This window comes from Stegodyphus dumicola, chromosome X1 (assembly GCF_044657685.1).
Source record: "Stegodyphus dumicola isolate Sdum_Otavi_A_Nest chromosome X1, ASM4465768v1".
Lineage (NCBI taxonomy): Eukaryota > Metazoa > Arthropoda > Arachnida > Araneae > Eresidae > Stegodyphus > Stegodyphus dumicola.
In genome coordinates this window covers 181,287,243-181,308,583 of record NC_140780.1, presented here as the reverse complement: position 1 = coordinate 181,308,583, position 21,341 = coordinate 181,287,243, and the positions used below count along the sequence as shown (strand labels likewise).

The window sequence follows — 21,341 nt, the reverse complement described above, 5'->3', positions numbered from 1 at the left end:
TCATGATTAATTTCTGTATAAATGTGTTGCAATGAATACCAAGGCTGGTGAACTGGGGAGAGGGAAGCTTTTTAAATTTTGAATTAAACTAACAAAGTTTTTTCTTCTTTTTTCCTCAAAAAGTATTTAATCATTTAATCATTTGGTCTTAGAGTGGTTAATTTGAAAATTCTGTGTGGAAACAACAAACTGTTAAGTTTATATTAATTTAAATTTACGTTCTCAAAGAAAAGCCCACTTCTTTTATTACGATCGAAAGAAAAGTTTCAGCTATTAATGTGTAAAAGGCATAACTGAAAAAGGGAGCTATTTAATTAAGTAATTCCCTTTCTCAGTTTCACATTTATCGTATTTGTGCCTCTGTGCACATTCTACATTGCATATGTATGTAACTGAATGTTGAGAATGAGGAGAAACGGACTGTAAATATTGCTTAGATATGTTACAGTAACTTTATTGACCACATCTCAGTTGAATTATACAATTAATAAGCAATACATTGTTAAATATCCATCCTTTCAATGTGAAATGTTGTCCATTGAATGATTTGATTTCTTGGGCATCTATTAATGCCAATACTCCTTCAGTTGAAGGGGATGAAAACTTGGCCGTGAGTGTGATCTTTCTAAAAATGAGAAAGAGCAGCAAAAGATAGTTAAGTTACATTCAGTGCAGTTTGAAGAATATGACTTGTTTATTTCGGAAAAGCATTTTGCTGTGCTAGGAAAAGCAAATCCTTTTCAGAAATATGTTCTTGCATACTGAAATAACGCATGATTCCACGATGTAATAATAATTCTTCTATTAGTATGTTTATCGTTTTATCATGGGAAGAGTTGCATGTTTAAGAAAAACCTCTATTCGAGAAAAGAATGCTGCAATTTACCTCTTGCCAAATTATTTGATTATTTTTTAACTGTGTATTAATGGGAAATACGATTTCAAATTCTCCACTAAAGTAGTTTTCTGAAGGAATTATACTAGTACTATCTTGTCCTTTTTTTATTATATATGTAAAACTGCTGTTTTCTGAAGTAATTATACTAGTACTATCTTGTCCTTTATATATATATATATATATGTAAAACTGCTGTTAAGAAAAATTGATTCCAGAAATTACAGATGGAAGATGTAAAATAAAATTAATTGACTCGGGAGAAAGACATTTGGAAACATTTGACTCTGCAATCATATCGTACACAGACTCATAATATGGGCAACGTTTAACTGTACAGAAGTTAGCATTAGCGTGAAAGTTTATTAGCGTACTGATTAAATCTATATTCAGGATGAATTTTAACCCCCTAATGTCGCCCAAAAGTGTTGCGAAATCATTTTCCGTTTGGTTTGTGTGAAGTTATACCAAGTAAAATACGAAAATTACATGCGCCGATATTTTTCTCATAAATGACTCTTCAATTTTTTTTCAGGAGGAGACGATGTTCAACAACTTTGTGAAGCCGGTGAAGAAGAATTCCTGGAAATAATGGCTTTAGTAGGAATGGCTAGTAAGCCACTGCACGTCCGAAGGCTTCAGAAAGCCCTCCAAGAGTGGGTTAGCAACCCAAGTAAGTACTTTCAAAGTCTTTCATTGGCATGTTCTTGAAATATATCAGTTGCCTATATTAATCCTTCTGCTTTTAATTCTTCTCCCTGAACAGCACAGATACTTCTTTCTATGAATTATCTCTATTTACCTATAGCTTGCCTTAGGTGTCTAGTTATTCTGCAATAATATGAAGGGAGGTAGTAATACAATGCTTTTCGTATTGTATTGCCTTCTCCTTTTAATCTGTTTGTTGTATTTTTGCAGTCTAATTTTATTTAACGCACTTTCTCACTTGGTTCATAGTGGCGCACTCTCTCTTTCTGTCTTTTGTTCATAAGCGAATTTTATATTGTTCGCATGAAAATAATACATACGCATGAAATAATCCATTAGTTTAAATTCAAAAATCCGGATTTGGAAATGCAGTTCGTTATAAAGCAAGATTTCTTAAAATTCTTATCTATTAGCGTATACAGTTTTAAACACATTTGACGTTATAGTAGAACAGCTAAGTTTTAACACATTAGACAAGATCATTAAACTGCTAAGATGTGACACCAGCTGAAGGAAGTAGCTAAGTCTCTTAAAATGATCTCATCTTAATCTGACATGAATTATTTAAAAACTAAAAAACCCTAAAAAGAGCTCGCATTTCTCAGGGCTTTCTTGTTTTTAATATGTAAACCTTTAAGCTCTTGAGTGTCTATGTACGATATATTTTTCTCCTTGCCTTATTGTAAAGGCCTAATTGGCATGCAAGTATATTCTGTTTCGCTTGTTGATTTTCTGCAATTTATTTAGCATACTTTATGTAATTTTTTAATAAGAATAAGACTCCCGGCTGTTTGCTTCATTTCCTGAAAGAGATCATCGTCAAGTATTCGTTATCTTTTGTTTGGTCGTCATTTAATACCTTACGCCATACTTCATCATTTTTATTTTGGTTTCGAGGACGTTTGTACACTGTACTGAATTTCATTTCATCGTGGAAGATTGAAATTCGACACTACTGATCAAAACTATTTAGAAAATTGCGATTTGTAATGCTATCAATTTCAGTTGCATCTCATGAATCGTTTCATGAAATTCAGCACTAATAGTCAAAACCATTTACAAAACTGAGGTGTGTAATACTGTCGATTTCAATTACATTTCATGATATCGCTGTCAAATAATTCATCAAAAATATTAACGAAAACATCATAATCTCGAGGATGTTACTGACACTGTGAAAAAAATTATTTTGCGTTCTGCAAGATGAGATCCCCCTTATGAGTAAAAAACCGTGTTTATCTTGAAAAGTCATCTGTTAAGCCTTCTCCGTTTAGTATGAAAAATCACTCTTCACTCGCTGTTTATTGATAGTATCTATCACAAAATATATTCTCATTCTATTTAAATACCTTTTACTAATACTAAAAAATACCAAATTTTCTCAAGTTGCTCTGAAAAGATTCTTTAATTTCATTTAATCGTGGAAACAGGGTCATAAGTCCAGGCGATCGTCTACAACTTTACTCGGCATCTAAATTAGTTTATCCTCGGATAATGATGAAGAAACATATCTGAAGCTATGTTTTTCTTTTTATTGGAAAGAGCAAACTATCTCCGCGTACCGGTCTAAATGATATTTTTAAAGAAATTTAATTATGGAACTGCAAAAGTTCTCACTTACTTTTATTAGCTGAGGGGAAAGACTTTATTTTTTCTCTTCGGAAACTACCAAACTGTAGTCCTGCGGTCAAAAGTGAGACGGAGCTTAGGCAAATAACCTTCGTATACTTTGCCAAAATTTAAATAACGCAATCCCACCTTCGGGTGTTTAGTTTTATTTTGTTTTTCTGAGGTTTTCTTCGCCTTGGCTCAAAAAATAATTTATCAGAAATTCTTCATGTAAACGTTTTCAAGTAATGATAATTACGTTGCTTCGTCACCGTAAACACAAATTTTACAAAATAGCATATGCAGAACGTTTATCTGTGATAAAGAACATTAAAGTTGATTTTAGAAATTAAGTGAAAAAGAAAGAAAATATCGACATGTTTTCCATACTTTATAATCTTATGCAAATAAATTTTCTATTATGAAGCCAGCTGAAAATAAACAAAGGAAATGTAAACTGCTGTATTGTTGCTTGTTCTTCTAATTTCCCTGCTTTTGTGTGTGTGCGTCTTTTTTTTTTTTTTTTTTTTTTTTTTTTTTTTAAGAGAGGAGAGAACTTTAGAAGTATATATGGAAGAGAAAAGGGGGGCTAAACTTTTTCCATCATCCTAAAATAGATAGGAATTTAATAGTCGACCAACTATTATTTGTCACTGTAAATACTAATAATCGTGCGTTTTTTTAATATCAAATTATTATCACGTTCTGCAAACAAATTTTTTAAAAATGTGTATTTCTCTTATTGATATCCAATGGCTGTAATGCTGTTTGTTCCGCTTAAACTAAATTTTTCTTCTTTTTACTTTTTTCTCTTCCCCTTTTTTGGCATTCTTTATTTGTTTGAAAAATCCCGCTTCAAAATAAACAGTCGCTACGATCATTTCCAATTTGTCTCCTCCTCCCCAAATTGAATCAAATGTTCCCATTCTAAGTGTGAAGAAACCAATATCATATCGTTAAGTTTTTTATTTTGGGGTGAAAGAAATGGCTATCTTTGTTTTGTTTTGTTTATGGAATATTTAGGTTTTTGGATCTGTCATGTGTTTTAACAGAAGTTTTAGCTAAATTTGTATAATTTTAGTCTCTATCTTCATAAATTTACATTCATTAAGATGATATTTACATTATTAAAGAAAGTAAAAAAGAAAATTTCTTAAATTATAAACTAATATGGATTAAGTGACAAAGAATCTCACGACGGGATAAAGCTGATCATGCCACTCAAGGGGTTAAAAATTGGTACTGAAAATACTTGGTCCGAAATGTGATGAAGTAAAATAAATATATGATATAGTAAAATTCAACCCGAAAAGAATTATAGGAGAAAAATCTGAGAGTATTTTTAAAAAGACCTTCGCAGTATATGTTAAAATTTGTTTTCAAATTATTCTTACCTGTACAGAATTCTAATGATCAAAAACACTTTTTAGATGATTAGAGTTCTATAAAGGTCATTTCTCAGATGCACAAAAATTGCATTCTAATTTAATTTATTTTTATATTTTTTTAAACTTTAATATAAATATTTTTTTAATTGTTGAAAGTTAGGGACTACCCTTTCCCTATTCTTTCAATTGAGCTTGATCAGACTGAAACTTGAAAATGTTATTAGATTAAAAAGGGAAGAGAGAACTTTAGAAGCATATGTGGAAGAGAAAAGGGGGCTAAACTTTTTTTAACGTATTTTTGCAATGAAAATTGGTTTTTTAGGTTATTTTTTTATATATTTTATTTTTTATCTATGTATTATTATTTTTGTTTTTTGTTTAATGCTTGTAGAGTGAGTCATGCTACAGTTAGATGCAAATACTACTGCCGCTTCTGGAGGTGTTAAAATTCTTACTCTTACTGTTATTTATTCTGAGTTAAAATCCTTATTTAACGGAGAAAAAAAAATTTTTTTTTTCATTTTTTTTAGTCGTTTTTTGGTAATAAATACTTGTAAATTTCCAAGGTATTTAAGTTGGAACATTTTGAAATGTACACCTACTTACCAGAGTGTTCACCTAATCTGGCAACTAAAATGAAACAACTATAGTAAATTTTGTGGCATTCCGCTTTACCTAATTTCAGTTCTCCCTTCCCCAATTTCTTCTCGACTATCTTTATTCTACAAAAATATGTTTAGTAATTTAAATTTTTATGTAGTTTCGTAGTCTAATATTTTAATTGTTTCAAAATCTTTTTACTAAAATAGTTAGCGAAATTAAATTATATTTATTGTTCAGAAAATTATCCAAAGTAATTTTTGTTAGATTAATAAGCATCTGAGGAATGTCAACCATAGCATGCTCTTTATATTAGAATGCATTTACTAAAGTTTATCATAAAATGTTGCATGTTTGAAACGAGGTAAGAAGTGTTGAAGTTTTCTGAAGCAGAAAACGAAACCGAAAGTCGATTTCCAAAACAAGGAGGGCGTTCAAACATACACGTGAGAAATGTCACGTGTCGAATGTTTGTAAGCAGAGAACCCTCATCGCTATAGCGGCGATGAGGGAGGAGCTGCGAGCCGTCACTCTTGCTGCCATCCATGTGGTAGGCGTATGCTATTGGGCCTTGGAGAGTAGGAGGAGCATCGTGGCCTTCACGTACTGAAGATGATAGTGGGTCTCTTCTGTAATCAACTGTTCACTGGGTGCCAAATGGAGGGGTAGGAGATCAACCCCCTATCGAAGGTGCTCTTTGTGTGGGATTGTATTCCAAAGTTGTCAAAGTTCTCTTTAAATGGAGTATTAGGGAAAATGTTTGTCAACAAATATATTGCGTAATTTTATCACGAAACACGCCAATACCTTCGCAAAGCTTTTGCGAGAGATTTTCGAGCGTGGTTTTTAAACATTTTTTGGATTATTTCTTTTGAATGGCATATTTTGGAATCTTATTCCTATTAATAAGAGAGAAAGACGCAGTTTTGCTCTTTTGTAATACATCTTTTTTATTATATCTTTGTATTTTTATATTTTTTATAATATATCTTTAGCACGGGAAAGTGTAAGAAATAATAGCTTTTTAAAAGCAAATAATGAAACCAAAAAAAAAAAAAAAAAAAAAAAAAAGAAAGAAAGAAAGAGTAAAAAGGCTTTTTGAACGAAGCATTCCGAATAAATACTTTTCTGCTTGCAGAGAGTTGTTTTTGTATAATATTCCTTAGCACGTGTAAGTGAGATATACTTTCCATTTGAAATTTTTTGTTACTTGCTTGAAATCAGTATTTTATCAGTAAAAGAGAGCCAGTATTTTAAAATTATCTTGTGTTTGAAAGATTTACAACAATCTCTACATGGGTTTCCGGGTATTTCTTTTAAGGCTTGAAATTCATGCAGCTGCTGAAGTTGATAATTTTAAACTAATTAAAATTCCTTTCAAACTTTGCGCTCAAAAGATTCATCTTTGTGAGTTAATAATTTTGTAAATATACATCAACCGTAGCGAACGCAATGAGAGAATTTTTACTTTCACTTGCATATCACAACTTACAAAAATTATGTTCATAATTAATTTTCCCCTCGCTCTGCGTATTTGGGCTTCATACGAAGTTATTCGTGTGTGCCGAACTGTAATTTTTCTTCACTTCCAACTATCTGCATCTTGTATAACACAGACACAGATCACCAAAACTTATAGTACAAAGTCATCGTTTTTCTTCTAAAACTTGCTTTATTTTCATGTCTTTCATACCATCTGCTTCAAAATCCATAATGCAATCATCAATATTTTCCTTGGGAATCAAACTGTGCATTCAGTTTTGTACAAAATGTATTTTCGGAATTCTAATGAATTCGTAAGGTCTGTTTATCCATGCAGCATATATATACATATGCTCTAAAAGTTAGTTATGTATACACATATGTGTACAGGTATATACATGCAGTATCCGCACGAAAATGTTATAACCTTAACGTTTATTTTATAAAATAAAAAACGATGTGAGGTAGGAAAAAGCTAAGCAGTAATTGCATTTAAGAAACGTTATACTTAGGTATATATTTTAAAATTATGTGTATGTATGCACGCATATATATACATACACAAAAGAAAAGAGAGAAATAGGCTATGCTGTAAGTAAGAAAATATTTTCCGTGCATAAGTTATTGCTTGTTGTAAAGCCCTGACTAAGTAAAATTTAGAAACATCTTCTTTAGTGCTATTTCAGAAGTGTCAGGGAAAATAGTAATTGCTCTGGGCTAAAATTATTTTATTTTAATAGCTCATTATATTATTTATTTGCTTTCTTATTTCTGTTGGTTAGTTTCTTTCTCTAAATATATTTATATACTACTGTATATGTATTTTACATTGTAGCTGTCATTCTAATCTTGCATGTTTTGTAGGTTGTTGTATATTATATGTACTTTGTTCCAGATTAATATTTCAGGTTCTGATTTTGTCAACTCTTAATTTTTTATTTATAATAACGAATATACGGAAGACTTTTCTGAGTAAAATTTTCGTAATGATAAAATAGATATCTGAGTGAGTTGAGTGGTAAGAAAATACATTTATGTATTTATATAAACTCAGTTTTTTAAAATTTTTCGTGATTTGTTATGCATCTATTAAATATGTAAAGTATATTTCCTCTGAAGCGCCAAGTATTGATTTTGTACCTGTAGCGGAAACTGTATTATTATTATTTAGTAGCAGTTTATTATTATTTTATTTGAATATAATGTTGTTTATTCTTTGATTGAAAGCTGATGTGCTTTGTTTCTATTGTTTCAGTGGTGCTTCTTAATAAGAGGAATAATGATTAAAACGTGTCCGCTTCCTGTCCGTTATAAAACTTGCCTTGTGTTGCTTTTGGTCGCTGTATAAAAAAGCACCATATTTTAATTTTATTTTGCGCAAAATTTGTGGCTTTTACGACTAGCCAGTATACTTTGAAATGAGATAGTCTTGTTTTTCTTGATGGAGTACTTCTATCCCCCCCTTTGAACTAGTGTATACTTTTCGTTTTTTTTAAATTAAATTTCAAGAAAAAGTTTTTTTTTTTCTTTCTTTTTTGTATAGTATTCAAATGCAGTTTCTCCTTTTTTTTGCAGCAATGTTTCAAACCCCACTTGTTCCAGCTCTGCCTCCCAGTCACCCAAACCATCATATGGGTAGCATGGGGGGTGGGGTATCTCGGAGCGGCCTCCAAGGCAACATGAGCCAAGCTCAGCCTCCTATGCCCATGAGGCCGAGCCCTCCTATTCCGCCGATGCTCACCAACAATGCTCACTCGTCCCCTTCCCCTGGGCATGGGGCCCAGAGCGCCAGCGGAGGCGGCAAAGATGTGACTTCTCCGTCGCAGATGCAGCATCTTCATCATCAGCAGCAACAACAGCAGCAGCACCAACAGCATCAACAACACCAGCAGCATCTTCATCAACAACATCAGCAGCAGCAACATCATCAGTCCCATGCTCCACCACAGTCTTCGCAGCAGTCCTCCCAGCAGCTGCAGCAGCAACAGCAGCAGCAGCAGCAACAACAGCAACAACAGCAGCCACCTCCGCCCACCCATAGTCAGTTGCAACAGATGTATTCTCAGTCCTTGCCACCCGTAAGTAGATGATTTTTATTATTATTATTTATTGGCCAAAATATAACGTCTCCTTTAAATACCATCTCTGTCCTCCTTATTCTAAAACACAGCAGACTGAAATGCAACGAGACACTTAATTCATCTGAAATCAAAGTGCATGCGTGTTACGCGATATTAAAGCTGTCTTCGTTTCACTTACGAATTTTAATCCACACTAATTTTAATTATAAATCTCGGATATCTTTCTTAATAGTCGGCCAATTCCACATGTTTTTTGCTTGACCGTAATAAGATTTTTCAGGAAAATTTCTAAGAATACCTAATATAATTTTCGCAGTGAAATTTTCTTAGTCGCTATATGAAGGAACGTTAACAGATATAGCCGATCAGGGGAGGGGGGGGGCTATCAAGAATTTGAGAACGGAAATTTCCCGGGGCGCTGGAACCCGTGACGGTGCTGATATCGATGGTTTAAAACAGATGAAAATTATTCATAACTCTAGAATTCATGAAGCAAAAAACGATAAACTCATAGGAAAAAAATATTTAATGATACTCTAAAAAAAATCGAAAGATAAACGAATAGTAATCGTTTTAAACTCAGCGTCTTACCCTTTAATCATTAATTCGTTGCAAATCGATAATTGTTGGATCTAATTCTTTACCCTATTGCGCAAACACTAGGAATTTTCACATCCCTTCACCCGGATGATTCCATAAAATATTATAAAGATGCCGGCACCGTTATGCAATTAGACAGAAGTTATCCAAGGTTAAGGCCTTCACGTGAGTGCTCAGGCAGCCTTGATTACGTTTTTCAATGATACTGAACTTCATAAGAGTGTCGGCACACTTGTGCCTTTATGCCGGGATCTTTTCCAGCGATTGCCCCCTTCCGAATAGGTCTGTGCAAGTCCTCGGATATTTACCAAGATTAATACCTTCATACGGGCGTACCGGCAGCTTGACTAGGGATGCGTTCCTCATGATATTGAGCTGCGTATTGCTGTCACTCTCATTACAACTGTCGGCATCCTGTGCTTGTATGCAATGGCATCCTTGCGTCCTTGGCGAAATATGAGCAACTGGAAAAGATGCCGGCACTTTTCCAAGTTACCCGCGTTGATTAGACCAACCCCATCCGCCCCTTAACTTCTGCTCAGATTTGCGCATCGATAAATAACTTATTTTCAGTACACATGGTCAGAAAAATTCATACATTAATACTTTTGGTAGAGTAACAGTCTATGAAAAATAAAGCTCCATGAGTCCTGAAAATAGTTGCTGAAATATACGAATTTGATTAAAACAGCTTTAGACGACAATTAAAATAATTTTAATTGACACTAATAATTTTAGTCGATTCTGGAGATTATTTAGCATTAAATATTCTAGTCTACACGAGTTAATATTAGAATTGAAGTTTGCAGTAGGAATTTCGAAACCTCATCTGTATTCTCGATGCTTGAAGTAAATTGAAGAAGAATTATAATACACATAATTTGTGTGTATGCTACGGCAAAGTATGAAACTCTAGCATTCTATAGAATATCTAGTAGTTAATATAATGCCTGTCATTTTTAGGCAAAGTATGAAACATGAGAATTATTATATACTTTACCTATATATTCTGTAGAATGACAAATGCTCTTTAGGCAAAGTATGAAACATGAGAATTTTTATATACTTTATGTACGCATTCTGTAGAATGACAAATGCTTCTTTAGGCAAAGTATGAAGAAAAGATCATGATAAGGCTATTATTTCAAAGTTTTTCATTCCTCAAAAATACAAATGTTATTTTGAAAAAATAATGGAAGAATGCCGTTAAAAAATTTTATTGAAAGTACATAAAATAAAATAAAATTTAAAAAAAAAAAAAAAAAAAAAAAGAAAACGAAAACGAAACTTGTACGAAACAAAACTGATGCTCTTCTTATTAATGAAAACAAAATTATCATGCAAAAAAATAAGAAGTTAAAATTAACCTATTTATTGCAACGTGGTAGGCTTGTATGATATTTTGAAGTCACTTCATTACTTTTTTCACACAAAGACATTTCATATTCGGCACTTTGTTTCACAGATACACTTGACAAACCCTTGGCCGCTTGCATTGGACTAAACAATTGCAACTGACGATAGAGGAATTTCGTGATCAGAAATACCTTCAATTCTAAGCAGATTCTTAGAACATAAAATGAACTATCGTCTCGTATACAGTAGTTTAAAATTTCATTAGATGTTCATTAGAAGTCAGTTAAAGCTATCCGCTATCACACTCATTACACCTGCCGATATTTACACGAATTACTTTATAATTTCCCTAAGACGGTTTGTCATTTGGCGCAATGTATGCAAAATTTAATCCTTTCATGCACAGTCGGCCAGTTTTCGGCATTCTATAAAATGCCTAGGTATACTATAGAATGCCGCATTTCATACTTTGCCGGTAACATATATAATCTCAGTAACAACACATGCAAAGAATGTCATGAATAAAATTTTTGTTAATTAATCGTAACAGAATAGAGTCATTTGAGAGTACTTCCATTCCTTAATAAACACCAGAATATTTATATCATTATAAAATCGATTAGATGATCTTAAAACAGATTATGATTTAAAATTTTTAGTAAATTGTATTATTATTATTACTTGTTACTGTTCATTATTTTTATTGTTATTTCTTACTATACATTTTATGATGCATTTGTAAGCTGCTGAAATTATATGATGAGTGATATTCAGTTTTTAATATGTAGTATAATCTCCTGCAATGTTAATTCTTCTTTAAAGAAATGTGTTTTTAAATACTGACCTTTCTGTCAAGTGCAGGTTAAGTTAAGTAGGAAAATTACTTTCATTCAGTACTTTCATTCTATTTGAGTAAAATTTCGAATCGCGATACTAATTAAGATTATTAATGAGTGACAAATTTATTTCTTGTTAGGAATTTGCCTCCATTCTAGTTAATTTACTTGAATTTTGATAACTTTACGATTTTATGCGATGTATCAGCATGTGAGCAAAAGATCAAATATAAATTTGAGTAGTAAAATTAAAAATAAATTTATAGAGTTTGACCTCTTTTGGTAGCAAAAACTAGTATCCTGCCCTAACGTGTTAAGCGAATTAGCGCTGCGCCTGAAGTTAACGAGAGAGTCTTAAAAAGGTTTTAAGCAACCTTTTAATTAAAACGGAACTTGAACATAAACGTACGTGTCGTGCTTAACGAAACACTACTAGTGGCGATGTAACTTAGTAACAGTTTAATTCAAGAATTAAACTAAGCCTAGTAATCAATGACTACACAATTGATTTGAAATATTAAGTTAGCTGAGAACTTTTCACCGGCGTACCAATTAAATGTAGGCAGCAATAACGCAAAGCCGAAGAATTACAATCTTATCAGAGCTGGCGAAACCTAGTAATGTGGCCTTGAAAGGCAGAAACGCGCTCTGTCTTACAAACCGAAACCCTCGAATTAAATACTCTCTAACTCATTTGCATTTCCGGTGAAGAAACAGAAAATAGAAGTTCCAGTAAAGATCTAAATCCTAACTCGTTAACTGGTTACTTAAAAAATAATAATAACCCTACAGAGTAACACATTTAATCGAGTTGCATTTCTTGATTTAGCGGTTTTCATGTTCTTTCTCTATGACCGTTGTACTCTTTTTCAAGTTTTTTCATAATTTCATTAGTAATTCTACTGATGACTCCGCTTAAATTAGCGTATAAATGTTTAGATCATTTTGCGTATTTTTAATTTTATTTTTTTTAAATTCATTCTTAAAGGAAAAAGAAATGAAATTCAGACATAATAAATAATCAACCCTTTATGCCCCAAACTATTTTCTTATGTGGGGGGGGGGGAGTTTCTAACTTTTTTTATTATATTTCTTTGCGCTTGAGAAACATTTGATATTGAACTTACAAAAATGCTTTAAGTTTTTTTAATTTAAAATCGTTGCTTAAAAACCCCGTTGGGACATAACTGACAGATGTTTTTGATGGGACTTAAAAGTCAAGCAGGAAAGTAAAGGGTTAAATTAAAGGGGAAATTTGTTGAGCAGTAAAATGCTATTGCTGGCGTTTAAGTTTATGATTTTTGGTACCATTAAAAAACTGAATTCTTCAAGGAGAGATAAAGTTAAAAATTAGCTGGGTTCGAATCAACGCTGCATAATGAGACATTAATTTAGATTTAAAATTGTAAAAGGATAATACTGTGGAAGGACAGAATCTTATTTTTCCAAAAACATATTAACCATATGTTTGAAAACAGTTGTCAGAGATAGAAAATGATGTTTCCTTTAGTTTCCAATCGCATTTTTACGAACTTCTTTATGCTTTGTTTTTACGTGTGAATTACAAATTTCAGAATTTTCTTATATTTAACTTAACATTCAATAATGCTTTAAAAAAAGTGATCAAACACATTAAAAAAAGTACAAAAGGTGATCAAAGGTAATAACATCGCTTTTTACCAATCTAATTTCAAATATGTAGGACTGATACTCTTAACAATAAGATGGAACTGTGATTTATATTTCTAAATATGTGATATTATAATCACTGGTATTTGTGCCACCGTACCACCAATTTCTTTGGGGAAATATTTTTTGATTTTATTTTTTGTTACTAACATTTTCTTGCAATGCTAATGAAGTTTGTTTTGCTTTAAAGTGACTCTTCTTATTACTGTGACACGTTGACCTATTTGGTTAGTCTGAATGAAAAATTCTGATATTTTCTCTGCTGTTGACCACACCTTGCTGTTTCCACTTCCAAAATTTAGTGATGATTTAAGATACAATCGCTAGACATGAAGTAATATGCTAAGAGAATCTTTTAAAATAATTTCTCTAGAATTGACTAAGTGACCCTCTTTAACTGGATGGATTATGGCACTTGTTAACTTTTTTTTTAGTAGAAGTACAACCTGACGCGAGGAAACACAATTTATACGATGTAAATCTGGATCATTTCAATATGCTTTTGATATTTTGAGTCAATATTACAAACTTTTAATAAGAGATAATTTTTTAAGAGTTTTAATGTTTTATATTACGTCATCGGTATTTAATTGAAAGCAATTTCTAGATATTCATATAGATTTTTAACATTTCTTCCCGGGGGAATGATTTAGTCTTGTTGAACTAAAGGTTTCTTAGGTACTAGCCTTTTTAAATCACAACGCTTTGAACCAAGAGATAATGTTATCAGAGTACATTATCAGTTTTTAAGAAGTTTTCTGCTACGAAAAGCAAGCACTAAAATTTTTAAATGTTAATCATTGTGTTAGTTCTGAAAATAAACTAATAATTCGTTTTGAAATATTGAAATTTAATTTAAAAATTTTTAAATTATAGTTATGTCTGTTATCATTTCATTTACCAAAATTGTTTATCATTCAAGGAGATTTAAACTGTAATAAAATGTGTAGCGCATTTCTCTGGCTTAAAATAAGGGTCTATCTTTTTCTCATAAACCCTCTTCTCCCTACCCTAATAAAGTAAAGAGATATTAAATGAATAATGTGTCGACTTTTATGATGGAAAATCTTAAAGTTACATTATATGACTAATATATAAAAAACATTCTGAACTAGTTATTGGAAGCTTTCCTATTGACATTTTAAATGACTCAGAATTTGGTGAATGCAAATGTCATTCAAAATATCAGATTAGCTCTCGATTTTCTGAAATTTTAATTACCCTGAAATATAGGTTCCTAAAATGTTGTTTTCTTGGTATTTAGTCCCTGAACGTCTTCAGTTCAGCTCTTATTATGGCTGCTTTGCTAGAAACTTAAAACTCTCTTGAGAACTGTTTATTTTGCTTATTGGAAAGCACCTTTAAATGCGTTTCTTTAGACTTACAATATATTTTAATAAATGGAAATACATTTGTTGTGTTGACTTGTCCTTTAAAAAGTCGATTTTATCTCTGTAAGTTATTGTAGCATTATGATCACATGATAATTATTTTAACAAAGTAAAATTATTTGTCAATTCTTATTCCTTCTGATTCTTTTGGTTTATTCTCTGTGGTTCCCATACTTACGAAGCTTAGTAATTTGTTGAATCTCTTTCTGCCCCCTCCCTCTTTGCATTTATCTTTCATGCTTCTAATCACTGGAATGTTTTACATTACCGAACAATCGAGCATTATCCTTGTAATGCACGATAGTTCCAACACTACAGCATTATCAGCCCTACTTCAGTTTTATTTACTGTTAGAGGAAAAGATGGTTGCAGTTTGTGATAATAAGAATAATATTCGAGAATGCTATTTGTTCCATCGCATCACGCAAAACAAATATTAGCACGCAAGCGTTTATATTACAAACGTTTTGCGTAATATTGTCATTGAAGTTTTCATTCTCAGAATACCGTATTTTCAAAGGGGGGGGAAGAGTTAAATTCTTTATTATCAGGTGAAATTTTTATTTACTGGTTCCACTGTACACATCTGCACGTCATGCTTTTAAATTGGCATAAATGATTGAAAATTGGAAAATAAATTTCACATATACTTCTGTCATCGCTATATGGCTGAATTCAAGGTAAATCTATTCAGTTAAATTAATGTAGAACTTTGATGTAGTTTTGGAAGAAATGACACCAAGATGCTGCAAATAATGCTATCAATGTGAATTAACAAATTGTTTCGTCTGCTACCAGTTTTATGCATGGAAACTTGTCACACTTCTCAGCAATCCTACCTGCTGCTTCCGTCTGTTCCTTTAACGCGTCATTTTTATAACATTAGAAATGATAACTTGATTCCCGTCCCTCAACTATTGCATTATTAGCACAGATAATATTTGTACAATATTATTTACTGAACATTGTCTTAAAAACGCCACATGCGACATTTTAAAGTTCTCATAATGTCCTTTGGCTGATGTATTTCTCCCACAATTCGGTATCGATTTTGCTGCAAAAGATGCCTGCATATAATGACTAAAGTAGTGTATAGCGTATTGTAGGTTTTGTTAATAAAACTCATTGATTGTAAAATTCGTTATTGAAAAATTATTTAGAAGTATTTTGAATAAATGGTTAAAAGTAGAAGTAAAATAAGCTTACTGTTAAGTAACTCTTCTACATTTTCACCATCGCTGCCATTACCATTAAAAATGTTAACTGTAGTGCTGATTTACAGTTTCTTTTGGATAGTAGATTGCGAACAATTTGATGCAATTTTTATGCATCCTAAGATTAGTGACCTTGAAATTTAATTAAGCTTTGTGTGTCTGACTGTGTTAAAAGCGGGCAATATGTAAATGTAGCAGTAAAGTTGGAGATGGTGCGTTATAGCATGGAGGTAAGAATGCCTCTAACTTCCTACCTCCATGTGTTATAGATATCTGATTGCAGTTCATTTTGGTGTAAAATTCAAAAATGCAATTCATTCCATTTACTTCGAAAAACAAAAAATCAGGACAGTTTCATGCAATAAACTTAAGACATTTAGATGAGTTTTAGAATTGCCAATGCATAAGCACTGGAATCGATATCATTTAAAAAAAATTAACTGCTGTAAGCTATTTTTAGCCATTCCGTTTTGCTAAACAGTTCCTACTGATGTGACACATCAGCTGCGAGTAACTCACTCTTGCATGTGGACCCTGCTTATAAATTAAATGGTCCTCCTTTTTATGTGGCAGGCGTGTCGAGTTATTATGTACTACGAAGAAAGGCTAAATGCTCCACCTAAAAGAGAATGCTGTTTCACCTCAAAGCCAATGAGCGGTCCCTATCCGGAGGAGCGCTAAAAATAGCAATCGATGCTCCGCCTTCCTCTCTCCGGGGAGGAGAACGAAGGGGGGTCTCCCTCTTTTCTGTACTATGCGCCCAGCTTTTTTGCCCAGCCGTTTTATTCTTTTGAATTCGCTCTCTTTTTAAAAATCTCATTTCTTTCCCTTGCATGCATAAAATTCATTAATTTAACATTTTTAATTAGCTTAGAAAGCATTTATATGAACAAGGAGGTTGTATCGATGTTTTTCAATCTTATGATGTGCTAGTGAATGAAATATGAATTAGAAAGAAATTGTGCTCAGTGTAAACACTCTATTTAAATGTCCAGTGAAAGTCACCATTCCACTTTCATCGAGCTATTCAATTTTAATGTGGTCGTTCCCCCATGGAAACTGGAAACTATAAAAGTTACTTCTCATAAACCTTTAATTAAAAAAAAAAAAAAAAAAAAAAAAAGAAAGAAAAAAAAAAAAAAGAAAGCTTTTTTCATTTCTTGCGAATGAGTATGCGAAATAATTATTCACCTTTGTTTTAAGCAACCATTCATATTGTGACAATATTAAATTTTACCAAGATTGGTAATGAATATTCTTCCATCAAATAACAAGACTAACAGTATATAAATTTGATAAAACTCTTCTTTTTTCGTGTTACTTTTATTGTAGAGACTAAAATATACTCACTCCATATTGTAGTACTGAATTATTCTTTATTTATCATTACTGAATTATTCTTTATTTTCTTTGGGTATTAGGTTTCTTGCTTCATGTGTTTTTTTTTTTGGGGGGGGGAAGTGCTATTATGTTAAGAATCGATTTTAAGCTTTCATTGCAAGAAAATTGCTAAGTCCCAGAAAACTGACTTCATAAAACAGTTATGCAAACTGATTTCATGCAATTAATTCATCGATTTGACAAATACAATTATGAATAAAACTCGAGACCTTTATTATTTCTTCTGTTGGAGACTTTCAAGCAAAAGAAACTCTTCTCATGTACTGTTTATTGAATTTTAGTTTCTAATTTGTGTTTTTTTAATTAAAACTGAATGGGGTATATTATAGTAATCTACGTTCTACATTGAAACATCCCAGCATTCAATATCATCTGAAAAAATGTCCATTTTCCATACTTTTGCCGGATGTTATGGTTCAACGAATGTATTAGAATTACTTTGTACCTATAAATTATGTAGTTTTAGAGCTATAAAATTTGTTTCTAATCACTTTGTGTCTAAAAACTTTTCATTCTGCAAACCAAGTTTCTACAATACACAGGGTAGCAACAGAACTAGGAAAATGTATAGCGTATCCTCAAGATTGTAATGCGGAGCGAATTAGCATATCAAACTTTCTGAATTTTCGCTACGTCAAATTAAAAGACTAACATTAAATCTTCCTAAAATTATTGAAGCACTTGTTTACGGTGTAAAATGTGTATTGTTTTATTCTGCTTAAAGAAATTTCGATTGGCGGTGCTTTTTTTGGAGAAACGAAATTCCTACAATAAAGAGATTGTAAAGGTGATGTTATGTAATGCTGCAAGAGAATGGCTAAAATTGGATAAGTGAAGCTGCTAATTTGAATGCTTCCCTGATTTTATACAAAATTATACTGTTATTGAGAGTGTTATGACTCCAAGCATGGAGGTGATCTGTAGAAGAACGTTTTAAGTGAAAACACTGTGTGAGAGCGCAGTCAAAGATGTTATATCCCCCCCGGGGTACCAGTATCTCCATAGTTGCACATTTTGCACATAAGGCAAACCGATATAAGTAGTCAGGGAATGGCCCATGGCCAGTTAATAATTGTGTGATATTGGCTTTTTAACAAGTCTTTGGCGTTTAACTTGCGAAAAGCACCTATAAGATTATATTGTTCACTATCTGAAATTGATCAGATATTTTGCTTTTGCAGCATCATTTGGTGGGAGGTGATGTTTTTAAGATGAGTCATTTGATGTGGAATATTTAGAGTATGAATAGCTGGTCGGAGGCAGATGCCATCTGATTGCTTAAAATACAAATTAGATTTGTGCTATAGTATGTTAATTCTCACTGACACAATTGTGTGCTATTCTCGTGATCTGTGATGCCGATTATTAGGAAAATTAGTGCTGACTAGTTAAAATCTGAAACGGGAGAATTTTCTCAAGTGCATATGTGCATATGTGCATTGCTAACTTTTTCATGCAATAATTTCAAATAAATGAGACAACGAGACACTTCTTATCTGAGATACTTGATTTCGAACTGAAAACAATCAAATTCCTCCCCGATTCTTTGTGAGGTGCTGTCTGTCAAAATTGCTATGGTGCTTGGCAGACAGCCCCTTTGTGCTTCACCTAAATTAAATAAACCAAACTAAACTTTCTGCTTCATTTTTCCCGTCTTCCTTTCGTAGTGATCGACATTTATTAGCAAGTCATAATGAAATCTAAATCAGTAAACATTTCTTAGATTTCTCGTCAAAATCTCTCTTCTTCACTAAGAAAAACTGATTAATAATTAATATTCTGTTTTTTTTTTTTTTTTTTTTTTTTTTTTTTTTTTTTTTTTTCCCCCTATTTTCTGTGCGAGAAAAAGTGTGTTGAATTTCTGCATCCTGAACGTATTCCTTCTATTTAAAATAAAATTTGAAATGAAACTGTATCTTTTTTTCAGTCCTTTGCAATGTATGAGCAAATTTGCTTTCCTAAATAAGAGGGAATATACGAGCTGTTTTATGCTATTCACATTATCTCTGAGAAGTTTCTTCATTTATAGCACTCTCTTGTATTTAGAGAGTGTAAAATGAAGCATGAAAATAGCTTTTAATGGGTTTTAATTGCGTGCTCGGATTTTATGCATGTTCACCTCCCAGGTCTCATGAAGTGCTTTAATTCAGTTTAGAAATCAGTTTTCCACTTTTTTTTTCCCCCCCGTAATCCGAGTAAATAATAGTTTATATTCACTGAATGTTCTTACATTCTGTATATCCATAGACGTTTTCTAATTTATTTGGCTTATTACTTTGCAGCAAGTGAACAGCTGTCAGTTTTACTGTGTACTTTAAAACCTAACTTTATCGAAGTTTAATAGCTCTGTGATTCAAGTTGTTGACGTATTTTCAATGTTTCAGATTTTAAATGTTCAAGTTGTTAGCGTATTTTCAATGTTTCAGTTTTAGCTATTTTATGCAATTTAATTTTAGTAGTTCATTTATAAAAGATATAACTTTAAAGTTTCGCAGTTATTACCCTATACATAAAATTTTTGTTTTAATTATTTCGTTGATGTTTCAATTACTTTCGCTTTCCGTATTTAAAAGTAAATAAATACACTTATTTGGCTTAACTCTGTTTTACATTTTGAGAACTTTTTTATGTCGTAAATTTTAAGACGTTCAGACTCGCCTCTTTGTATCCTGAATGAAATTTTATAGATGCAATAAGTCATGAGCATATTAGTTACGGATTATTGCTAAAAACAGCAATGTGAATTATTTTTTGAACCTTTAAGCGTGACATACGACCTAAAATAGCTATTTTAATTTGTTTTCTTAATTTAATTTGTTTTGATCACATATATTTCGGTCATTTGTTTCATTCCTCCCTTTTTTTTAAAGACACATTTTCTTGAAAGAAATTTCATTTTTTCCTCGACAAGTTAGGTACTTGCAATTGTAAAAAATAAATGAGGAAAACAAATGCATTTTTATATTTTTAACTTCTAACTTCTTCAGCAACTGCGATTTCTAGTAAAGGGAGGGAAAATATTTACCCGTAAGTGAAGAAATATACGACTCCAAATTCCGTAAATAATTTTTGGTTTCAACCTTGCTGCTCAGTGATAATACTTTTTTTTTTTTTTTTTTTTTTTTTTTTTTTCAATCTTAATGTTTAATTCTTTGGTTACATTCTTCATTGATATGAATTTAAAACAGTGTGTTGTTTATTCAGAAATTTTAAGTGCGTAATTAATTAAAATTTGAAAATTTTATTGAAATTATCTTGGTTATTCTTTCGTGTGATCATGTTAAATGAAAAGATACTGGGATGCCGAAATGTTTACTTTATCAAGAAACAGAACAGTTTCACCGTTTGCTTAGAGTTCTCTGTTTTCACAAATATGCAAGTGTGTTTATTTGTTATTTTCACGTTTCCAATAAGTATGAGATTTTTGTTATTTTTATTAGCCTTAACTATTCATTGTGAAATCAAATACACATAACATGTCCTATTGTTATTAATCATTTTTTCTCTTTCTTTCTCTTAAGCACTATTTCATTTGACCTCTCTAAATAATATGGTGTTATATTAAAAGTTCATATGGAAGTTTTACGAAATCCCTCTAGATTAAAAACTTTATGATCGCGACTTGCCTTCTATTATTTGTTAATGTTCGTTACTAATTTTTTGCTTATTTATTTACTTAATTTGAAAATCTAAAACTTGGCTTATAGTATATGATGTCTAAACAGTAGAGACTTTCCTGTATTTGTTTATGAATATTACTAGGAAAATATTTATTATGTGTTATCAGAACATTTGTATAAGATAATAATCCTTAAATCCTTAAATTTGAAAAATAATAATCCTTAAATTTTCGTGCATTTCATTTTAAATGTTGTGAGAAGAATAATCTGTTGTAATGTTATATATTTCGTTAGATACTGTAATTTTAAAAAATCTAATTAATATAATTATTCTTAGAAATTTAGCAATCAGTACTGTTGCATCAAAATTTATCTTTATATTGATATATGATCATGTGATTATGTATGCTGGTATTGTTAAGTTTGTTTGATCATTTTTGTAGTAAATTGAAAGATTACAGTATTAAATGCA

At 31.6% G+C, this 21,341-nt stretch overlaps 1 protein-coding gene across 10 annotated transcripts in view; it reads left to right on the top strand.

Moving 5' to 3' along the window:
* Positions 1-21,341, top strand: part of LOC118183128 (uncharacterized) — a 412,812-nt gene that overhangs the window by 304,752 nt on the left and 86,719 nt on the right. For all 10 annotated transcript variants that reach the window (XM_085807732.1, XM_085807733.1, XM_085807731.1 and 7 more), the window contains 2 exons: positions 1,431-1,568; positions 8,257-8,759. In XM_085807732.1, the coding sequence (XP_085663858.1) occupies positions 1,431-1,568; positions 8,257-8,759 (641 nt within the window). The remainder of the gene's footprint in view (positions 1-1,430; positions 1,569-8,256; positions 8,760-21,341) is intronic.